At 45.6% G+C, this 22,914-nt stretch overlaps 1 protein-coding gene across 1 annotated transcript in view; it reads left to right on the top strand.

Moving 5' to 3' along the window:
- Nucleotides 1–304: 304 nt before the first annotated feature.
- The window catches only part of LOC149443970 (uncharacterized), an 88,765-nt gene continuing 66,155 nt past the window's right edge, over nt 305–22,914 (top strand). The window contains exon 1 of the mRNA XM_089655111.1: nt 305–1,602. Within this exon, the coding sequence (XP_089511237.1) occupies nt 315–1,602 (1,288 nt within the window). The 5' untranslated portion in view covers nt 305–314. The remainder of the gene's footprint in view (nt 1,603–22,914) is intronic.

Genomic DNA, 22,914 nt, shown 5'->3' with positions numbered 1-22,914 from the left:
CAGTACTTCTTGTGTTGGGAAGATGGCGATGAGTGATAGAGGGGGTGGGGACCCTCGTCCTATAATCCCCTCATCACTGTCCCTCCTATAAAAGACAATTATGGTTGTTTCCTCACTCTCTGACTAAGGTCCATGAATAAAGAAATGACCTGGTAGGAGATCAGAGGAGCCATTTCCTAGTTCCCTTGATGGTGGAATTGTAAGCTCCTCAGAGACCAAGCTGCCTGATGTGGGCGGAGTCCTGGTTTGGGGGAACCAGTCAGCTCCTGTCTAGTAATCCTCTTTGTCTTTGTATTTTAGTCCATGGCCGGGAGATGAGGAAAACCTCCGAGGATTGTCTCACTTTGTCTCCAGACTGGAAAGTAGAAGATGAGGACATCACACAGTATAGTCCAGGAGAAAACCCGGCTCCCTCCAATGTCCATCCGGCACTACCCAGTGTAGATGGACCATCAGATTCCTCGTATCCTGAGGAACCTCAGACTGTGCGGGACCAGGCCGGCCTTCCAACAGGGAAGAGATTCTCCTGTACTGTGTGCGGGAAAGGATTCCGTTATAAATCCAAACTCAATGCGCATAAAAGATCTCACACGGGGGAGAAGCCATATTCCTGTCCTGAGTGCGGAAAATGTTTTTCACAGACGTCCACTCTTTACGCACATCAGAGATCTCACACAGGGAGGAAGCCATATTTTTGTCTTGAGTGCAGGAAATGTTTTTCGAAGAAGTCCACTCTGTACACACATCAGAGATCTCACACAGGAGAGAAGCCGTATTCATGTTCTGAGTGCGGAAAATGTTTTTCACAGACGTCAGCTCTTTACACACATCAGAGATCTCACACGGGGGAAAAGCCGTATTCCTGTCATGAGTGTGGGAAATGTTTTTCACAGATGTCCACTCTTTACAAACATCAGAGATCTCACACAGGGGAGAAGCCGTATTCCTGTTCTGAGTGCGGGAAATGTTTTTCACATAAGTCCAGTCTTCATCAACATCAGAGATCTCACACGGGGGTGAAGCCGTATTCCTGTCCTGAGTGCGGGAAATGTTTTTCACATAAGTCCAGTCTTCATCACCATCAGAGATTTCACACGGGAGACAAGCCGTATTCCTGTCCTGAGTGTGGAAAATGTTTTTCAGTGAAGTCCAATCTTTACACACATCAGAGATCTCATACAGGGGAAAAGCCATATTCCTGTCCTGAGTGCGGAAAATGTTTTTCATTGAAGTCCAATCTTTACACACATCAAAGATCTCACATGGGGGAGAAGCCGTATTCCTGTTTTGAGTGTGGAAAATGCTTTTCAGAGAAGTCCTATCTTCATAAACATCAGAGATCTCACACAGGGGAGAAGCCGTATTCTTGTCCTGAGTGCGGGAAATGTTTTCCACAGAAGTCTCATCTTCACACACATCAGAGATCTCACACAGGGGAGAAGCCATATTCCTGTCCTGAGTGTGGGAAATGTTTTTCAGTGAAGTCCAGTCTTTACACACATCAGAGATCTCACACAGGGGAGAAGCCATATTCCTGTCCTGAGTGTGGGAAATGTTTTTCATGGAAGTGCAATATTTCCAGACATCAGAGATCTCACACGGGTGAGAAGCCACGTTCCTGTCCTGAGTGAGGGAAATGTTCCTCACTGAAGTCCTGTCTTCCTGTACATCAGGGGTCCCACACAACCCTGGAGGTGTATTAGTGCCTTGAGTGCGGGAAATGTCTTCTAGATGAATTTTGCTGGACATCCCAGTCCTCATATGAGGAAGAAGCACACCCTGATGTACACACACCTGGGAAGGAATGGCACAAACAATTGGCACTTCCTACGTTGTTCCCAAGTCTATGAAGATGAATGCTGATTAATATCACATAAAAGTCCCAATAAAATTCAGTGAATAAAACCGATGTCCGTCTGCTAGAGTCCATCCGGGGGGGACAAGCTTGTCCTTGGAGCAGAATCTGTCTGCCGTGTAAAGAAGACAAGTGGGGCAGGAAAAAGCCCCTTTAAGTGTAGCCCCCCAATACATTTATTGGTATACAAGGCAGGCCCCTCCCATAAAGCCAGAGTAAGCAAGCTCATCAGTAACACATCACCGGGAAGAACTCCAGAGTGATCGGTGTGTGCCGCTGTCTATGGGGGAGGACGGTGGCCAGCGGACATCCCACAGCTGGAAATCAGGGCTGGAACGCACTGTGGACCGCAGTGCTAGCGTGATGACGTCACCTGGGACGAAAACACCATGTTCCTTAGCATGTGCAATGTCTAACAGTCGTGTTCTCCTTTGTCAAGGAGCTTTGAGATCTTCCCGGTGATTTGTTACTGATGAGCCTGCTTATTCTGACTTTATGGGAGGGGCCTGCCTTGTATACCAAGAAATATATTAGTCGGGCTACATTTAGAGGGGCTTTTTTCTGACCCTCTGATATACACCTCAGATATACTCCATGGATGATCTTCACCATGGAAGAAACAGTTCAGCAGCTGGTCCTGATCACCACTTTACAGCTTCACCAGTGTGTTGTGATCACCATACCAGCGTGTCCTGATCACTGCCATACCAGCGTGTCCTGATCACTGCCATACCAGCCGGTCCTGATCACCATACCAGCGGGTCCTGATCACTGCCATACCAGCGTGTCCTGATCACTGTCATACAAGCAGGTCCTGATCACTGCCATACCAGCGTGTCCTGATCACTGCCATACCAGTGGGTCCTGATCACTGCCATACCAGCGTGTCCTGATCACTGCCATACCAGCGTGTCCTGATCACTGCCATACCAGTGGGTCCTGATCACCATACCAGCGGGTCCTGATCACTGCCATACCAGTGGGGCCTGATCACTGTCATACCAGTGGGTCCTGATCACTGCCATTCCAGTGGGTCCCGATTGCTGCCATACCAGTGGGTCCTGATCACCGCCATACCAGTGGGTCCTGATCACCACCATACCAGTGGATCCTGATCACCATACCAGCAGGTCCTGATCACTGCCATACCAGCGGGTCTTGATCACTGCCATACAAGCGGGGCCTGATCACTGTCATACCAGTGGGTCCTGATCACTATACCAGTGGGTCCTGATCACCATACCAGCGGGTTCTGATCACTGCCATACCAGTGGGCCCTGATCACTGCCATACCAGCGGGTCTTGATCACTACCATACCAGCGGGTCCTGATCACCATACCAGCAGGTCCTGATCACTGCCATACCAGCGGGTCATGATCACCATACCAGTGGGTCCTGATCACTGCCATACCAGTGGGTCCTGATCACCATAGCAGTGGGTCTTGATCACTGCCATACAAGTGGGTCCTGATCACTGTCATACCAGCGGGCCCTTATCCTCACCATCATCTGTGAGGTGAGAGAGCCATTACAGCTGTGAGTAGATTTCAGCCTTGGCACACAGTTCACACACATTCACAAAACATTGCCAGCCAGCTCACAGTATCTGTGATCTTTGCCCAACAGTGTCTAGTGTGAACCAACCACAGCCAGCCATCAGTCCCTCACTGCAGTGATGTCAGACTGCTGTACACCAGCACCAGTGTCCTGATTACTACCACACCATCATCCTGATCACTGCCATACCAGTGGGTCCTGATCACCACCATACCACTGGTCCTGATCACCGCCGTATCGGTGGGTCCTGATCACCATCATACCACTGGTCCTGATTACCACCATACCAGTGGGTCCAGATCACCACCATAGCACTGGTCCTGATCACTGCCATACCAGTGGGTCCTGATCACCACCATAGCACTGGTCCTGATCACCACCATACCACTGGTCCTGATCACTGCCATACCACTGGTCCTGATCACCGTCATACCAGTGGGTCCTGATCACCACCATACCAGTGGGCCCTGATCACCACCATACCAGTGGGTCTTGATCACCACCATACCAGGGGCAACAATATGTCCAAAAAATTGTTCCCAAGCGATGCAAGCGGCAAGCACCAGCCGTCTCTTGGCAGAAGATGATCAAATATACACTTAATGTCCCATGTACCAACAAGATGGTGCAGAAAACAGTGGTCCATACTGCATTTCAACTCATACAAACACCAGTTTAACCTCTTCATGCCGGTGCCTCCCGGCCCTTTTTTTTTTTTGTATTAACAATTTTTATTGGTTTTCATGCGATTACAAACAGTATGATTTAAAGAAGATAAGGAAAGAAAATAAGCATAACAGAAAGGTACATCGATGGCAAAACTACATATGGTCAGGACCAGTGGTATCACATAACAGTGCGGAAGTAATCAGGGTCTTACATTTTGGGCCGGCATAGAGGAAATGAAGGTATCCCACGGGAGCCAAATCATCTCAAACACAGCAAACGAACAACTATGTGATGCAGTCAAATACTCCATCTGTCTTACATCAGCAATAAGTTTGTACAAAATCGGCAATGAAGGGGGAATAGAAGACAACCAACACAAAGGAATGCTTCTCCTGGCCGCGGTCAGAACATGTACAGCAAGTTTTCTGGCCAGTTTAGGTAAACCTGGGAATGGCAAGCCCAGCAAAAAATGCAGTGGGTCAAATTGGAGAGAGATATGCAACAACGATTGCAACAAGGAGCGAACCTCTTCCCAAAAAGGAACAATGGAGCTGCATGTCCAAAAGATATGATAGAGAGAACCGGGATCTCTACTACAGCGCCAGCAGGCAGGAGAAGCATTCGGATTATAAGCATGAAGAACTTCAGGAGTTTTGTATCATAACATCATGATCTTGTATATATTTTCCTTAAAAACCACACAGACAGAAGATCTAGATGCATTTTCCCAAATTTTCTTCCACGTTAACATATCAATATCACGTTGTACAAATTGAGACCACCTACGCATGTAAAGGTGAGTGTCATTGGATAAAGGGGGGGCATCCATAAGGAGTTTATAAGTATTAGAGATAATACCCCTTTGATGGGGACCCTGCATACATAAACGTTCGAAAGGAGTAGGCTTCCCCAGGATCAATGAGGGTGATAGGGTAGAAAAAAATGGCGTATTTGAAAATATATATATAGGTGATGAGAAGGTAGAGAAGCTTTTTTCTGAAGATCCGGGAATGAGTGTAACTTACGAGTCATTGGGTGTACCAAGTGACGCAATTGAAAAAGGTTAGCTACCACCCAGAGAGACATCCGGGATATGGCCATATTGTCTGGAAGAGTAGGGTTATAGAGGATATTTGTCAGTGGGGAGCATTCAGAGGCCAGTGTAAATTTAGCCTTACATTTCTTTCAAACAGTGAAAAGTGCATGGGACCAAGGAATAGGTGGCGGAAGGAAGAGACATCCACTGCTGAGGTCGACCAAAGGAGGGAACATGGATGAGCTGGGGACAGTTGAAATGATTCAATCTCAGTCCATGTGTTAGGAGGATAGTGGGTGGACCATGACATGAGAAAACGAAGGTGAGTTGCATAGAAGTATGTTATTATATCTGGCGCCCCCAATCCCCCCCTAGAGCACGTGGAGAGCAGAACAGAACGTGCAATCCTGTGCCGCTTATTGTGCCAAATAAAATGTAGGAAAGATTTCTGAAGGGAGTGAAGTTTGGACATAGGAACGGGTACGGGGAGAGTTGCAAACAGGTATAAAAGATTGAGTAACACGGTCATTTTTAAGACGTTGATGCGTCCGAGGAAAGAGATGGGCAAGGCATCACAATGTTTCAGAGAGCGAGAAATTGCTATAAATAGTGGGGGGAAATTGGCCTCGTATATGGATTGGTAAGAGGAAGTAAGATTAGTACCTAAATATTTTAAAGAATGGGTGCACCACCGGTAGGGAAAGGCTTGCTGAAGCGAGGTTAGAACAGCAGGTGGAACATGTATTGGGAGTGCCTCAGTTTTGGACGTGTTGACTTTGTAGCCTGATAAAGCCCCAAATTGTTTCAGAGTCTTAGGCAAAATCGGTAAGGTGGTGTGGGGGCTCGTAAGTGTGAGGAGGATGTCATCTGCAAATAACGATAATTTGTACTCATGGGTATGGGATTGTATCCCGCGAATATCCGGATTCATCCTGATGGCGATGGCTAATGGTTCCAGACAAAGAATGAACAGCAAGGGAGAGAGTGGGCAACCCTGACGTGTGCCGTTTGACATCTGAAAGGGAAGTGAAAGAAAAGAAGCTAATCTGACCTGCGAGAAGGGGGATGAATAAAGGGCCTTCAAGGCTGCTACAAATGGGCCTCTAAAACCAAATCTCTCCAAGACCATGAACATATAAGGCCAACTTAAACGGTCGAAAGCTTTTTGAGCATCTAAGCTCAATAACACAGCAGGGGTAGAGGATCGGTTAACCAAGTCAACCAGATCAATAGATCTCCTGGTATTATCTGCAGCATGTCTGGCAGGTACAAAGCCCACTTGGTCCCTATGTATGAGTATGGAAATAATTCCGGACAGTCGGTTGGCCAAAATTTTAGTGAAAATCTTATAATCGGAATTAAGTAGGGCAATGGGGCGGTAGTTGTCTACAATAGAGTGATCCTTATCGGGTTTAGGGATAACCGAGATATATGCACGGGAGAATTCAGTCTGGGGTGTGACCCCCTTGAAAAGATCTCGATAAAAAGAGAGGAGATGAGGTGCCAGAATACCAATAAAAGATTTATAATAGGAGTAGGGCAATCCATCCGGTCCTGGGGCTTTACGAGAAGGGAGATGTTTAATTGTGTCCAGTAATTCCTCTAGCGTAATGTCAGCATTAAGGGTGGCAATGTCTGAAGGTGATATTCTCGGAAGTGACAAAGGGTCAAAAAAATTATCAAACGATGACTGTGTGAGGGGCGGGTGAAGATCTGGGGTCAAACAGTTATACAGTTTCCCATAGAATGAGCCAAAAAGGGTTGCCATATCCCGAGGGTCATAGGTAGGGCTTCCATTTAACTGTATTAAAAGGTCAGGCATCGTAGAAAAATTCCAGATTTTTATGGTCAGTGAGAACAGTTACAGGATGCAGTACACCCACACATCAGTGAGGAGGGAAGATTGTCTGCAATGTGAGTGTTATCCTTTTTTACTCTTTGGAAATAAAACAAGTGGATTTAATACTACACTTAGAGAGTTTTTCTTTGGCTCACTGGATTGGTGAGCTATCACTCTTCAGGACTGCCCTGACTGAATAGGGGCTCTTTGGAACCCTGCTGAGGAGATCCAGGGAAGGAAGGAAGCTGCTGGCCTTTACATACTAAGGATCCAGGTGATCCTGCAAGCCTGTTGGCCCTTCGGGGTCAGTAGGAGGAGGTGAGGGGGCAATTTAGCCATATACGGAAGGAGTTTGGCACAGTCACGGTTTTATTCATTATCACAGCTGCACACCGCATGTATATATATATTTTTCTTTTCACCGAAAGGACATTGTTCTCATTTTATACACATATGTGGTTTTATTTGTGTGGCACTGTGTGAGCACTGCTAAAGTTTTTTTCTTATTGGACATTTTTTTTGAAGCATTATTTATCGAATGTATGCACAATATGTTTATGGTCATGGTTTGGCACAAAATTTTTTATTTTTATTAAGGGTTGGCACTAATATATATCACTGTTGATATTTTTGTCATTTGTATTACTATTGAGTTGTAGTTGTTTTGAGCGCTGCACTACTTTTTTACAAGTTACAGGATGATTAGCCCCTTCTAGCAGATGCCTCCATTCAGAAAAGGCTTCCTTAATTGCCAGTAACTCTTTATTCCCAATGTCGTAATTACTTTCAGCTGAGGACATCAAACAAGAAAAGAAGGCACAAGGATGAAGCTGCATTTTTTCACCACTTCGCTGAGACAGGATCGCTCCCACGGCAGAATTGGAGGCATCCACTTCCACTATAAAGGGTAGTTCAGGATCGGTATGTACCAAGATTGGTGCAGAAGTGAAAGAGTTTTCAGTTTTTCAAACACAGCTTGTGCCTCAGAGGTCCACATGAAGGGTACCCCTTTCTTTGTAAGCTGTGTGATTGGAGCTATCACTCTAGAAAAGTTTATTATAAATTTTCTGTAAAAGTTGGCAAACCTGCCAAAACGTTGAATCTCCTTAAGATTTCCAGGTGCTGACCAATCTACCACTGCTTTGATTTTCTCGGATCCATGCTCACGCCCTCTGAAGAAATGATATAGCCTAAGAACTGGATCTGGGTCTGTTCAAACTCACATTTCTCCAATTTAATGTAAAGTCTATTTTTCCTTAATCTTTCAAAAACTGTGCAAACATGTGTGCGGTGCTCCTCCCAACTATCGTAAGAGATAAGGATACCATCCAGATAGGCAATCACAAATTGGTCCAACAGATCACGAAAAACATCATTGATAAAATGCTGAAACGTTGCAAAGTCCAAATGGCATTGTAGCAAACTTGCTCATCAGAGATGGACGTGGAGTTCCCCTGTTTTATTAGAAGTATTCCTCAATCCTTTATTCCTTACCCCCTTCCTTCCTGAGAGGCACAGGGACAGATGTGTAAGTCTTAAAAGTTGCTGGCAGACTGGAGCAGCAGGGGGTCCAGCACTACAAAGCCCCCCCCTCCATAGAGACAGCAGACTCTCTTTCCAAGGAACCTGTTTGATTTCACACCTCGGGGAAGGATGGCAGAACCTTCTCAAGAGTTCAAGGCATTCCCCAGAAGCACAAACATGATAACATTTTTAACAGATCTGGTTTTCCCGTTTCATATCATGGATTATGACAGATGTTGGTTCTAATTCAGAGTTCGCTCGACTGACCCCTCCCTAAACAGCGTATTGGTCAGTTACTCAGAGCCATTTCCCCTGCTGGGGGACTTTTAAAAACTCAGGCTAACAGGCCTAAAAAAAAAAAGCTAAAGAGATCTCCTAATTTTAACATCGTAACAGCAGGAGATCAAAGACCCTTCGCTCTGCAACTTAGATCTGCTTACCTTAAGGCTGAACATGGCAAGTAACTTAACCTTTTAACTTCTCCCTGTTATCTCTTTGCTGTGCTACTTTCTATGTATATACAGTTGCAAGAAAAAGTATGTGAACCCCTTGGGATTACGTGGAGTTTTGCATGAATTGGGCATAAAATGTGCTCTGAACGTCATCTAAGTCACAACAATAGAAGAACACAGTCTGCTGAACATAATACTACACAAACATTAGATGTTGCCATGGTTTAATTGCACATAACATGTAAACATTCACAGTGCAGGGAGGAAAAAGTATGTGAACCTTTGGACTTAATAACTGGTTGACCCTCCTTTGGCAGCAATAACCTCAACCAAATGTTTCCCGTAGTTGCAGATCAGACCTGCACAACGATCTGGAGTCATTTTGGACCACTCCTCTTCACAAAACTGTTTCAGTGTAGCAATATTCTTGGGATGTCTGGTGTGAATCGCTCTCTTAAGGTCATGCCACAGCATTTCCATTGGGTTGAGGTCAGGACTCTGACTGGGCCACTCCAGAAGGCGTATTCTGTGCTGTTGCAGCCATTGTTTTGTTGAATGACTTGTATGCTTTGGGTCATTGTCCTGTTGCATCACCCATCCTCTGCGGAGCTTCAGTTGGCGGACAGATGGTCGTACGTTTTCCTGCAAAATGTCTTGATAAACTCTGGAATTCATTTTCCCATCAATGACAACAATCCGTCCAGGCCCTGAGGCAGCAAAGCAGCCCCAAACCATGATGCTCCCTCCGCCATGTTTCACAGTGGGGATGAGGTTTTGATGTTGGTGTGCTGGGCCTTTGTTTCTCCACACATAGTGTTGTGTGTTCTTCCCAAACAACTCAATCTTGGTTTCATCTGTCCACAGTATATTTTGCCAGTAGTGCTGTGGAACATCCAGGTGCTCTTTTGTAAACTTCAAACGTGCTGCAATCTTCTTTTTGGACAGCAATGGCTTCCTCCGTGGTGTCCTCCCATGTACTCCATTCTTGTTTAATGTTTTCCTTATTCATCTTACCAACCGATCAACAACTGCTGCTAGACTCATACACCTCACCAACCGATCAGGGACTGCCGCTAGACTCATACACCTTACCAACCGATCAGTGACTGCTACTAGACTCATACACCTTACCGACCGATCAGCAACTGCCGCTAGACTCATACACTTTACTAACCGATCAGCGACTGCTGCTAGACTGATACACCTTACCAACCGATCAGAGACTGCTGCTAGACTCATACACCTTACTAACCGATCAGCGACTGCTGCTAGACTCATACACCTTACTAACCGATCAGCGACTGCTGCTAGACTCATACACCTTACCAACCGATCAGGGACTGCTGCTAGACTCATACACCTTACTAACCGATCAGTGACTGCCGCTAGACTCATACACCTTACCAACCAATCAGCGACTGCTGCTAGACTCATACACCTTACCAACCGATCAGAGACTGCCGCTAGACTCATACACCTTACCAACCAATCAGCGACTACTGCTAGATTCATACACCTCACCAACCAATCATTGACTGCTGTTAGACTCATACACCTCACCAACTGATCAGTGACTGCTGCTAGACTCATACACCTTACCAACTGATCAGCGACTACTGCTAGCCCCACCAACCGATCAGCGACTGCTGCCCCTCTCTGCCAATCCCTTCACTGGCTTCCACTAACCCAACATATAAAATTCAAAATACTAACCACAACTTACAAAGCCATCCACAACACTGCCCCCAGCTACATCACCAACCTCAGCCACAGATACCGCCCAAATCACCCACTCCGCTCCTCCCATGATATCCTCCTCTCTAGCTCCCTCATCACCTCCTCCCATGTTCTCCTCCAGGGCATCTCCAGAGCCTCTCCCATCCTATGGAACTCCCTACCACAGTATGTCTGGTCAGTCCCCACCCTGTCTGCCTTTAGGTGATCTTTGAAAACTCACTTCTTCAGGGAAGCCTACCCCACCCCCACCTAAGAACTGTACTTGAATCACCTCCACCAGATCATCCCTTCTGTATCACCTCCCCCTTCCTTCAGATTGTAAGCTCCTTGAGCCGGACCCTCCTATTCCTTCTGTACTGAAATGTATTGTAATTGTACCGCCCCCCTTATATTGTACAGCGCTGCGCAGACTGTTGGCGTTATATAAATCCTGTATAATAATAATAATAATCATATACTCCTGACCACTACACTTAGTTTGCAGGGCTGTATATAATAGTCTCCTGACCTCTGCACTCTGGGCCATTATTCATGATTAACCGTAAACTGATGACCTGTAAAGGCTTTTGAAGTCACCTATGAGAAATGTTTCATCGTTACACCGACACACACAATTTTTTTTTCTACTCTTTATTATATTTTTACTTTTAACAAGATTGTAGTCATAAAATCAGAAAATAGTAAAGGCAGAAATCTGATTGGTCAGGAAGATCCCTTGTCTGGAATGTGGGGGCGGAGTCATTATTATAGGTGTACAATACAATACACAACGTGTTCCATTATTATAACAAAGTATTGTAGAAAAGATCCCAACATAGAAAATGGGGAAAAGGAGGAAATAAAGGCGGATATGAAGGGGAATCTGTGTACGGGGAACACCTTAACAATCACCACCATTTTATTCTCCAGGGCCTCTGATGTCACAGAATAGATGTTTGGGGGTTTATCTCATCTTCAGGACCAAAATCTGCATTTTCCCATGTGTGCAAAATCATGCAGAAACAGCTCTGGCAGTGAGAGGGTTAATGTGGGCTAGATGGGATCACTCTGCTGGGGTGACATTAGAGCTCCCCCTAGCTGCAGCCTGGTAATAACATTGCTGGGAGGTCTATTCATTTCTCTGCTCCATACTTCCCGTCTTTATAGAAACGTCTCCTGACATTTGGGGGTCTATTCATAGAATGTGTAGAACCATTCACCTGGTGAAAGTGCATGTCCATTCATCCTGTGTGAATGGGGAATGGTGAATGTTAGGAGTCTATTTGCTGAGCGGGATGAATATTTCCCATTGATTTCAAATGAAACGTTGCCCTTGTACACTAGGTGGTGCTGATTACTATGATACTTAGCGCCATCTAAAGGCCAAACAAGCAATTTTGGATTTTAAATCAATGATTGGATTAATGATATGGTATTATTTATTTATGTTCTTCAACTCATAAATGTATGAGTGTGATCTCCGGTATTTGTATGACACCCCCCCTCACATAGCACACTAATAATATGTTGGGGGTGTGATCTCCGGTATTTGTATGACACCGCCCCTCACATAGTACACTAATAATATGTTGGGGGGTGTGATCTCCGGTATTTGTATGACACCCCCCCTCACATAGCACACTAATAATATGTTGGGGGGGTGATCTCCGGTATTTGTATAACACCGCCCCTCACATAGCACACTAATAATATGTTGGGGTGTGATCTCCGGTATTTGTATGACACCGCCCCTCTCATAGTACACTAATAATATGTTGGGGGGTGTGATCTCCGGTATTTGTATGACACCGCCCCTCACATAGCACACTAATAATATGTTGGGGGGTGTGATCTCTGGTAATTGTATGACACCGCCCCTCACATAGTACACTAATAATATGTTGGGAGGGTGTGATCTCCGGTATTTGTATGACACCGCCCCTCACATAGCACACTAATAATATGTTGGGGGGTGTGATCTCCGGTATTTGTATGACACCGCCCCTCACATAGCACACTAATAATATGTTGGGAGGGTGTGATCTCCGGTATTTGTATGACACCGCCCCTCACATTACACTAATAATATGTTGGGGGTGTGATCTCCGGTATTTGTATGACACCGCCCCTCACATAGTACACTAATAATATGTTGGGGGGTGTGATCTCCGGTATTTGTATGACACCGCCCCTCACATAGTACACTAATAATATGTTGGGGAGTGTGATCTCCGGTATTTGTATGACACCGCCCCTCACATAGTACACTAATAATATGTTGGGGGGTGTGATCTCCGGTATTTGTATGACACCGCCCCTCACATAGCAAACTAATAATATGTTGGGGGGTGTGATCTCCGGTATTTGTATGACACCGCCCCTCACATAGCACACTAATAATATGTTGGGGGGTGTGATCTCCGGTATTTGTATGACACCGCCCCTCACATAGTACAGTAATAATATGTTGGGGGTGTGATCTCCGGTATTTGTATGACACCGCCCCTCACATAGCACACTAATAATATGTTGGGGGGGGTGATCTCCGGTATTTGTATGACACCCCCCTCACATAGCACACTAATAATATGTTGGGGGGGTGATCTCCGGTATTTGTATGACACCGCCCCTCACATAGCACACTAATAATATGTTGGGGGGTGTGATCTCCGGTATTTGTATGACACCGCCCCTCACATAGTATACTAATAATATGTTGGGGGGTGTGATCTCTGGTATTTGTATGACACCGCCCCTCACATAGTACACTAATGATATGTTGGGGGTGTGATCTCCGGTATTTGTATGACACCGCCCCTCACATAGCACACTAATAATATGTTGGGGGGTGTGATCTCCGGTATTTGTATGACACCGCCCCTCACATAGCACACTAATAATATGTTGGGGGTGTGATCTCCGGTATTTGTATGACACCCCCCCTCACATAGCACACTAATAATATGTTGGGGGGTGTGATCTCCGGTATTTGTATGACACCGCCCCTCACATAGTACACTAATAATATGTTGGGGGGTGATCTCTGGTATTTGTATGACACCGCCCCTCACATAGTACACTAATAATATGTTGGGGGTGTGATCTCCGGTATTTGTATGACACCGCCCCTCACATAGTACACTAATAATATGTTGGGGGGTGTGATCTTCGGTATTTGTATGACACCGCCCCTCACATAGTACACTAATGATATGTTGGGGGTGTGATCTCCGGTATTTGTATGACACCGCCCCTCACATAGCACACTAATAATATGTTGGGGGGTGTGATCTCCGGTATTTGTATGACCCCCCCCTCACATAGCACACTAATAATATGTTGGGGGTGTGATCTCCGGTATTTGTATGACACCGCCCCTCACATAGTACACTAATAATATGTTGGGGGGCGTGATCTTCGGTATTTGTATGACACCGCCCCTCACATAGTACACTAATGATATGTTGGGGGTGTGATCTCCGGTATTTGTATGACACCGCCCCTCACATAGCACACTAATAATATGTTGGGGGGGTGATCTCCGGTATTTGTATGAGAAGATCAACATGTGACATGGCTGAATGAATGCTGGTCATATTAGTCCATCTATTCTCTAAGTGGGGCGGTATCTATTGGGCCAATCCCTTTTACAAACCACACATAATATCACCCTTCAAAGTGAAAACAGAAACGATTTGCACAAAATCAAAGAGTAGAAATATTTTCCGGTGGATCCCCTCTACCCAGACCTGTAAAGGCTTTTGAAGTCACCTATGAGAAATGTTTCATCGTTACACCGACACACACAATTTTGTTTTTTTACTCTTTATTATATTTTTACTTTTAACAAGATTGTAGTCATAAAATCAGAAAATAGTAAAGGCAGAAATCTGATTGGTCAGGAAGATCCCTTGTCTGGAATGTGGGGGCGGAGTCATTATTATTGGTGTACAATACAATACACAACGTGTTCCATTATTATAACAAAGTATTGTAGAAAAGATCCCAACATAGAAAATGGGGAAAAGGAGGAAATAAAGGCGGATATGAAGGGGAATCTGTGTACGGGGAACACCTTAACAATCACCACCATTTTATTCTCCAGGGCCTCTGATGTCACAGAATAGATGTTTGGGGGTTTATCTCATCTTCAGGACCAAAATCTGCATTTTCCCATGTGTGCAAAATCATGCAGAAACAGCTCTGGCAGTGAGAGGGTTAATGTGGGCTAGATGGGATCACTCTGCCGGGGTGACATTAGAGCTCCCCCTAGCTGCAGCCTGGTAATAACATTGCTGGGAGGTCTATTCATTTCTCTGCTCCATACTTCCCGTCTTTATAGAAACGTCTCCTGACATTTGGGGGTCTATTCATAGAATGTGTAGAACCATTCACCTGGTGAAAGTGCATGTCCATTCATCCTGTGTGAATGGGGAATGGTGAATGTTAGGAGTCTATTTGCTGAGCGGGATGAATATTTCCCATTGATTTCAAATGAAACGTTGCCCTTGTACACTAGGTGGTGCTGATTACTATGATACTTAGCGCCATCTAAAGGCCAAACAAGCAATTTTGGATTTTAAATCAATGATTGGATTAATGATATGGTATTATTTATTTATGTTCTTCAACTCATAAATGTATGAGTGTGATCTCCGGTATTTGTATGACACCCCCCCTCACATAGCACACTAATAATATGTTGGGGGGGTGATCTCCGGTATTTGTATGACACCGCCCCTCACATAGTACACTAATAATATGTTGGGGTGTGATCTCCGGTATTTGTATGACACCGCCCCTCTCATAGTACACTAATAATATGTTGGGGGGGTGATCTCCGGTATTTGTATGACACCGCCCCTCACATAGCACACTAATAATATGTTGGGGGGTGTGATCTCCGGTATTTGTATGACACCGCCCCTCACATAGCACACTAATATGTTGGGGGGTGTGATCTCCGGTATTTGTATGACACCGCCCCTCACATAGCACACTAATAATATGTTTGGGGGGTGTGATCTCCGGTATTTGTATGACACCGCCCCTCACATAGTACACTAATAATATGTTGGGAGGGTGTGATCTCCGGTATTTGTATGACACCGCCCCTCACATAGCACACTAATAATATGTTGGGGGTGTGATCTCCGGTATTTGTATGACACCGCCCCTCACATAGTACACTAATAATATGTTGGGGGGTGTGATCTCTGGTATTTGTATGACACCGCCCCTCACATAGTACACTAATAATATGTTGGGGGTGTGATCTCCGGTATTTGTATGACACCGCCCCTCACATAGTACACTAATAATATGTTGGGGGGGTGATCTCCGGTATTTGTATGACACCGCCCCTCACATAGTACACTAATAATATGTTGGGGGTGTGATCTCCGGTATTTGTATGACACCGCCCCTCACATAGTACACTAATAATATGTTGGGGGTGTGATCTCCGGTATTTGTATGACACCGCCCCTCACATAGCACACTAATAATATGTTGGGGGGTGTGATCTCCGGTATTTGTATGACACCGCCCCTCACATAGCACACTAATAATATGTTGGGGGGGTGTGATCTCTGGTATTTGTATGACACCGCCCCTCACATAGCACACTAATAATATGTTGGGGGGTGTGATCTCTGGTATTTGTATGACACCGCCCCTCACATAGCACACTAATAATATGTTGGGGGTGTGATCTCCGGTATTTGTATGACACCGCCCCTCACATAGCACACTAATAATATGTTGGGGGGTGTGATCTCCGGTATTTGTATGACACCGCCCCTCACATAGCACACTAATAATATGTTGGGGGTGTGATCTCCGGTATTTGTATGACACCGCCCCTCACATAGCACACTAATAATATGTTGGGGGGGTGTGATCTCCGGTATTTGTATGACACCGCCCCTCACATAGTACACTAATAATATGTTGGGGGGTGTGATCTCTGGTATTTGTATGACACCGCCCCTCACATAGCACACTAATAATATGTTGGGGGGTGTGATCTCTGGTATTTGTATGACACCGCCCCTCACATAGCACACTAATAATATGTTGGGGGGGTGTGATCTCTGGTATTTGTATGACACCGCCCCTCACATAGCACACTAATAATATGTTGGGGGGTGTGATCTCTGGTATTTGTATGACACCGCCCCTCACATAGCACACTAATAATATGTTGGGGGTGTGATCTCCGGTATTTGTATGACACCGCCCCTCACATAGCACACTAATAACATGTTGGGGGGTGTGATCTCCGGTATTTGTATGACACCGCCCCTCACATAGCACACTAATAATATGTTGGGGGGGTGATCTCCGGTATTTATATGACACCGCCCCTCACATAGTACACTAATAATATGTTGGGGGGGTGTGATCTCCGGTATTTGTATGACACCGCCCCTCACATAGCACACTAATAATATGTTGGGGGGGTGTGATCTCCGGTATTTGTATGACACCGCCCCTCACATAGCACACTAATATGTTGGGGGGTGTGATCTCCGGTATTTGTATGACACCGCCCCTCACATAGTACACTAATAATATGTTGGGGGTGTGATCTCCGGTATTTGTATGACACCGCCCCTCACATAGTACACTAATAATATGTTGGGGGGTGTGATCTCCGGTATTTGTATGACACCGCCCCTCACATAGCACACTAATAATATGTTGGGGGGTGTGATCTCCGGTATTTGTATGACACCGCCCCTCACATAGCACACTAATAATATGTTGGGGGTGTGATCTCCGGTATTTGTATGACACCGCCCCTCACATAGCACACTAATAACATGTTGGGGGGTGTGATCTCCGGTATTTGTATGACACCGCCCCTCACATAGCACACTAATTATATGTTGGGGGGTGTGATCTCCGGTATTTGTATGACACCGCCCCTCACATAGTACACTAATAATATGTTGGGGGGTGTGATCTCCGGTATTTGTATGACACTTCCCTCACGTAGTACAATAATAATATGTTGGGGGGGTGATCTCCGGTATTTGTATGACACCAAACCTCACATAGCACACTAATAATATGTTGGGGGGTGTGATCTCCGGTATTTGTATGACACCGCCCCTCACATAGCACACTAATAACATGTTGGGGGGTGTGATCTCCGGTATTTGTATGACACCGCCCCTCACATAGCACACTAATTATATGTTGGGGGGTGTGATCTCCGGTATTTGTATGACACCGCCCCTCACATAGTACACTAATAATATGTTGGGGGGTGTGATCTCCGGTATTTGTATGACACTTCCCTCACGTAGTACAATAATAATATGTTGGGGGGGTGATCTCCGGTATTTGTATGACACCAAACCTCACATAGCACACTAATAATATGTTGGGGGGTGTGATCTCCGGTATTTGTATGACACCGCCCCTCACATAGCACACTAATAATATGTTGGGGGGTGTGATCTCCGGTATTTGTATGACACCACCCCTCACATAGCACACTAATAATATGTTGGGGGTGTGATCTCCGGTATTTGTATGACACCGCCCCTCACATAGTACACTAATAATATGTTGGTGGGGGTGTGATCTCCGGCATTTGTATGACACCGCCCCTCACATAGCACACTAATAATATGTTGGGGGGTGTGATCTCCGGTATTTGTATGACACCGCCCCTCACATAGCACACTAATAATATGTTGGGGGCTGTGATCTCCGGTATTTGTATGACACCCCCCTCACATAGGACACTAATAATATGTTGGGGGCTGTGATCTCTGGTATTTGTATGACACCGCCCCTCACATAGCACACTAATAATATGTTGGGGGGTGTGATCTCCGGTATTTGTATGACACCGCCCCTCACATAGCACACTAATGATATGTTGGGGGGTGTGATCTCCGGCATTTGTATGACACCGCCCCTCACATAGTACACTAATAATATGTTGGGGGTGTGATCTCCGGTATTTGTATGACACCGCCCCTCACATAGTACACTAATAATATGTTGGGGGGGTGATCTCCGGTATTTGTATGACACCCCCCTCACATAGTACACTAATAATATGTTGGGGGTGTGATCTCCGGTATTTGTATGACACCCCCCTCACATAGTACACTAATAATATGTTGGGGGGTGTGATCTCCGGTATTTGTATGACACCGCCCCTCACATAGTACACTAATAATATGTTGGGGGGGTGTGATCTCCGGTATTTGTATGACACCGCCCCTCACATAGCACACTAATAATATGTTGGGGGGGTGTGATCTCCGGTATTTGTATGACACCGCCCCTCACATAGTACACTAATAATATGTTGGGGGTGTGATCTCCGGTATTTGTATGACACCGCCCCTCACATAGTACACTAATAATATGTTGGGGGGTGTGATCTCCGGTATTTGTATGACACCGCCCCTCACATAGCACACTAATAATATGTTGGGGGGGTGATCTCCGGTATTTGTATGACACCGCCCCTCACATAGTACACTAATAATATGTTGGGGGGGTGTGATCTCCGGTATTTGTATGACACCGCCCCTCACATAGCACACTAATAATATGTTGGGGGGGTGTGATCTCCGGTATTTGTATGACACCGCCCCTCACATAGTACACTAATAATATGTTGGGGGTGTGATCTCCGGTATTTGTATGACACCGCCCCTCACATAGCACACTAATAATATGTTGGGGGGGTGATCTCCGGTATTTGTATGACACCGCCCCTCACATAGCACACTAATAATATGTTGGGGGGGTGATCTCCGGTATTTGTATGACACCGCCCCTCACATAGCACACTAATAATATGTTGGGGGGGTGTGATCTCCGGTATTTGTATGACACCCCCCCTCACATAGTACACTAATAATATGTTGGGGGTGTGATCTCCGGTATTTGTATGACACCGCCCCTCACATAGCACACTAATAATATGTTGGGGGGGTGTGATCTCCGGTATTTGTATGACACCGCCCCTCACATAGCACACTAATATGTTGGGGGGGTGATCTCCGGTATTTGTATGACACCGCCCCTCACATAGCACACTAATAATATGTTGGGGGGTGTGATCTCCGGTATTTGTATGACACCGCCCCTCACATAGCACACTAATAATATGTTGGGGGGTGTGATCTCCGGTATTTGTATGACACCGCCCCTCACATAGCACACTAATAATATGTTGGGGGGGTGTGATCTCCGGTATTTGTATGACACCGCCCCTCACATAGCACACTAATATGTTGGGGGGGTGATCTCCGGTATTTGTATGACACCGCCCCTCACATAGCACACTAATAATATGTTGGGGGTGTGATCTCTGGTATTTGTATGACACCGCCCCTCACATAGTACACTAATAATATGTTGGGGGTGTGATCTCCGGTATTTGTATGACACCGCCCCTCACATAGCACACTAATAATATGTTGGGGGGGTGATCTCCGGTATTTGTATGACACCGCCCCTCACATAGCACACTAATAATATGTTGGGGGGTGTGATCTCCGGTATTTGTATGACACCGCCCCTCACATAGTACACCAATAATATGTTGGGGGAGTTAAACGCAGATTCATTTTGTCTCAAAAACTTTTTTGAGTTTGAAAACAAAAGCGGGAGATTCTAGGCCAGATCCCTCCAGACGAAAAAGTTGAGTTTAACGGTCCATAAGATTAGGGGCTCAGATGGCTCTCTGGCTACTTCAAATGCGGATATAGCATCTCACTTTGAGCAATACTACAAAACATTATACAATCTTCCTCCGGAACGTCGCCCTTCCAAGGCCAAGAAGCCTAAAGCCACCTTGGTCTCTGACTTTCTTCACCTCTATAGCCCTTCCGCTTTACCTGAAGATACAGTTCAGGATTTAGAACATCACATCACGGTAGAGGAACTCTCCCGAGCTGTCAAGCATATGAAACCTGGTAAAAGCCCGGGCCCCGATGGTTCTTCAGTAGCATATTACAAGGAGTTTCTAGATATTCTGAGTGGGCCCTTCCTCTCTGCCTTCAACACCTTCTCTTCAACCCCCACGCAACATCATCGCCTTTTGGAGGCCCATATTACTGTTATTCCCAAAGAAGGTAAAGATGTGATGCTGGTTACCAATTATAGGCCCATTTCTCTTTTAAATGTGGACATTAAAATATATGCAAAGATTTTAGCCGTCTCCTTCCCCTACTACCCTCTCTGATTGATCTTGACCAAGTGGACTTCATCCCAGGTAGGGAAGGGAGGGACAACACCATCAAGGCCCTCAACCTTCTCCACCGATTTCATAACTCTCACAGTCCCAGATTTTTTCTTTCCCTAGATGCCAAGATGTTTGATAGGGTGTCCTGGGATTACTTATGGGCATCCCTACAGGTGATTGGATTAGGGGACATTATGCTCAATTTTATTATGGCACTATACTCTGGTCCAAAGGCACAGGTCCATGTGAACGGGCATTTGTCCCACTTCTTCCCTCTTGGGAATGGAATGCGCCAAGGTTGCCCTCTCTCACCCGCTTCTTTTTGTAATTTCATTAGAGCCATTGCTTCCTAAACTTTGCTTGAACCCGGATATCAGGGATAGTTCCGTGGTGAATAAGGAATACAACCTTGCTGCTTACACAGACGACATTCGTTTGTTTCTGACAGAGCCTCGGATTACCTTGCCCAACCTGCTTAAAGATTTGTCCTTTTTTCAATACATTTCGAATCTTAAAATTAATCATTCCAAATCCTATGCCTTAAACATGACTCTTCCCTCAGACCTGGTTTCCTTTTGTCAGTCACAGTTTCTGTTTTGATGGGAAAGGGACCCCCTTACCTATCTGGGAATACAGCTTACGAGTAACCTCTCTGATCTCTACGCCAAAAATTTCCTTCCAATCCTTGGTGTCATCCGAGCAGACCTAAGTAGGTGGCATCACCCATGCTTCTCCTGGTTAGGTAGGGCTGCAATACTAAATATAAATATCCTCCCGCGCCTCCTCTACCTATTTCAAACCTTACCTATCCATCTACCACCCGCCTTTTTTGTCTCATGCAGACGATTGTGCTCTCTCTTTCTCTGGAATCACAAGCACCCACGCATAGCTTTCTCTCAACTTGTGCTCCCCAAATACAAAGGAGAGATTGGACTACCAGACCTGCAACTTTATCATTGGGCCTGCCATCTCACTAGGATAATCAATTGGAATATTCACTCTACCACAAAAGCGTGGGTCCAACTAGAACACTCCTGTTCCTCCTCCCACTTAGCATTGATCCTGTGGATCCTGCCCAAACACATTCCTCAAGACCTCCTCCTACATCCAATAATCGGACTTTCCCTTAGAATCTTCCGTTTAGCCTGTAAATTGGCCTCCATTTCAGATGCCCCCAACCCACTTCTCTCCGCTTCAATCCGGTCTTTCCTCCAGGTATGCACAAGTCCTTTCCATCAGCACACTGGCCACATAGTCAAGTATTGGCGAACCATTTTTGTCACAAAGGTCAGCTGAAGTCTTGTTCTTCCTTGACAAGTATTATGGGAGATCACTCCTTCCCCTTCCGGGCTTATCTTCAAATTAGGCACTTTCTTCTCTCTCCCGCATATCGCCATAAATGGGTCCGCCCTCTCACCTCTTTTGAGTTCATCTGTTCAAAGGCCGAGCCATGGAGGCATCTAGTGTCATGTACATATCTGCTCCTTCTTGGTGATAGAACCTCTGACTCTCTTCCCGCCTGCCAAGCATGGAAAAGAGACTTAAACATTGACTTTTCTTCCTCTGAATGGGATCAAATCTTTACCTTTTCTCATAAGTGCTCCTTGAATGTTTCGACTCAAGAAAACAGATACAAGTTGGCGACACGTTGGTACAATACACCTTCTAGAATCCATCATTTTAATCCATCTAAACCTAGCACTTGCTGGAGATGTGGGGCTCCTGTTGGATCTCTTCTTCATATTTGGTGAGACTGCCCTATGGTTCAGCCCTTTTGGCAGGAGGTACATGGGATTACTTCCTCGGTATCTACTCTTGATATTGAGTTCTCTCCGGCCCAACTCCTCCTCCACCACTCTACGTTTACCAAACGTCTATATTTCAAATCTCTGGCTATGCATATGCTCAACGTGGCTAAACTTTGCCTACCGGTCTTCTGGGGGTCTGTTCACCCCCCCACAGTGCGAGATTGGCTCATACGTCTATGTAGAATTGCTGAGATGGAACAGTTGATTGTTTCATCTCAGGACAACCCAACT

Source organism: Staurois parvus, unplaced genomic scaffold (genome assembly GCF_062004578.1).
Source record: "Staurois parvus isolate SC_StPar_1 unplaced genomic scaffold, SC_StPar_1.0 ptg000819l, whole genome shotgun sequence".
In the NCBI taxonomy this organism is placed as follows: Eukaryota; Metazoa; Chordata; class Amphibia; order Anura; family Ranidae; genus Staurois; species Staurois parvus.
This window is presented reverse-complemented; position numbering and strand designations above follow the sequence as displayed.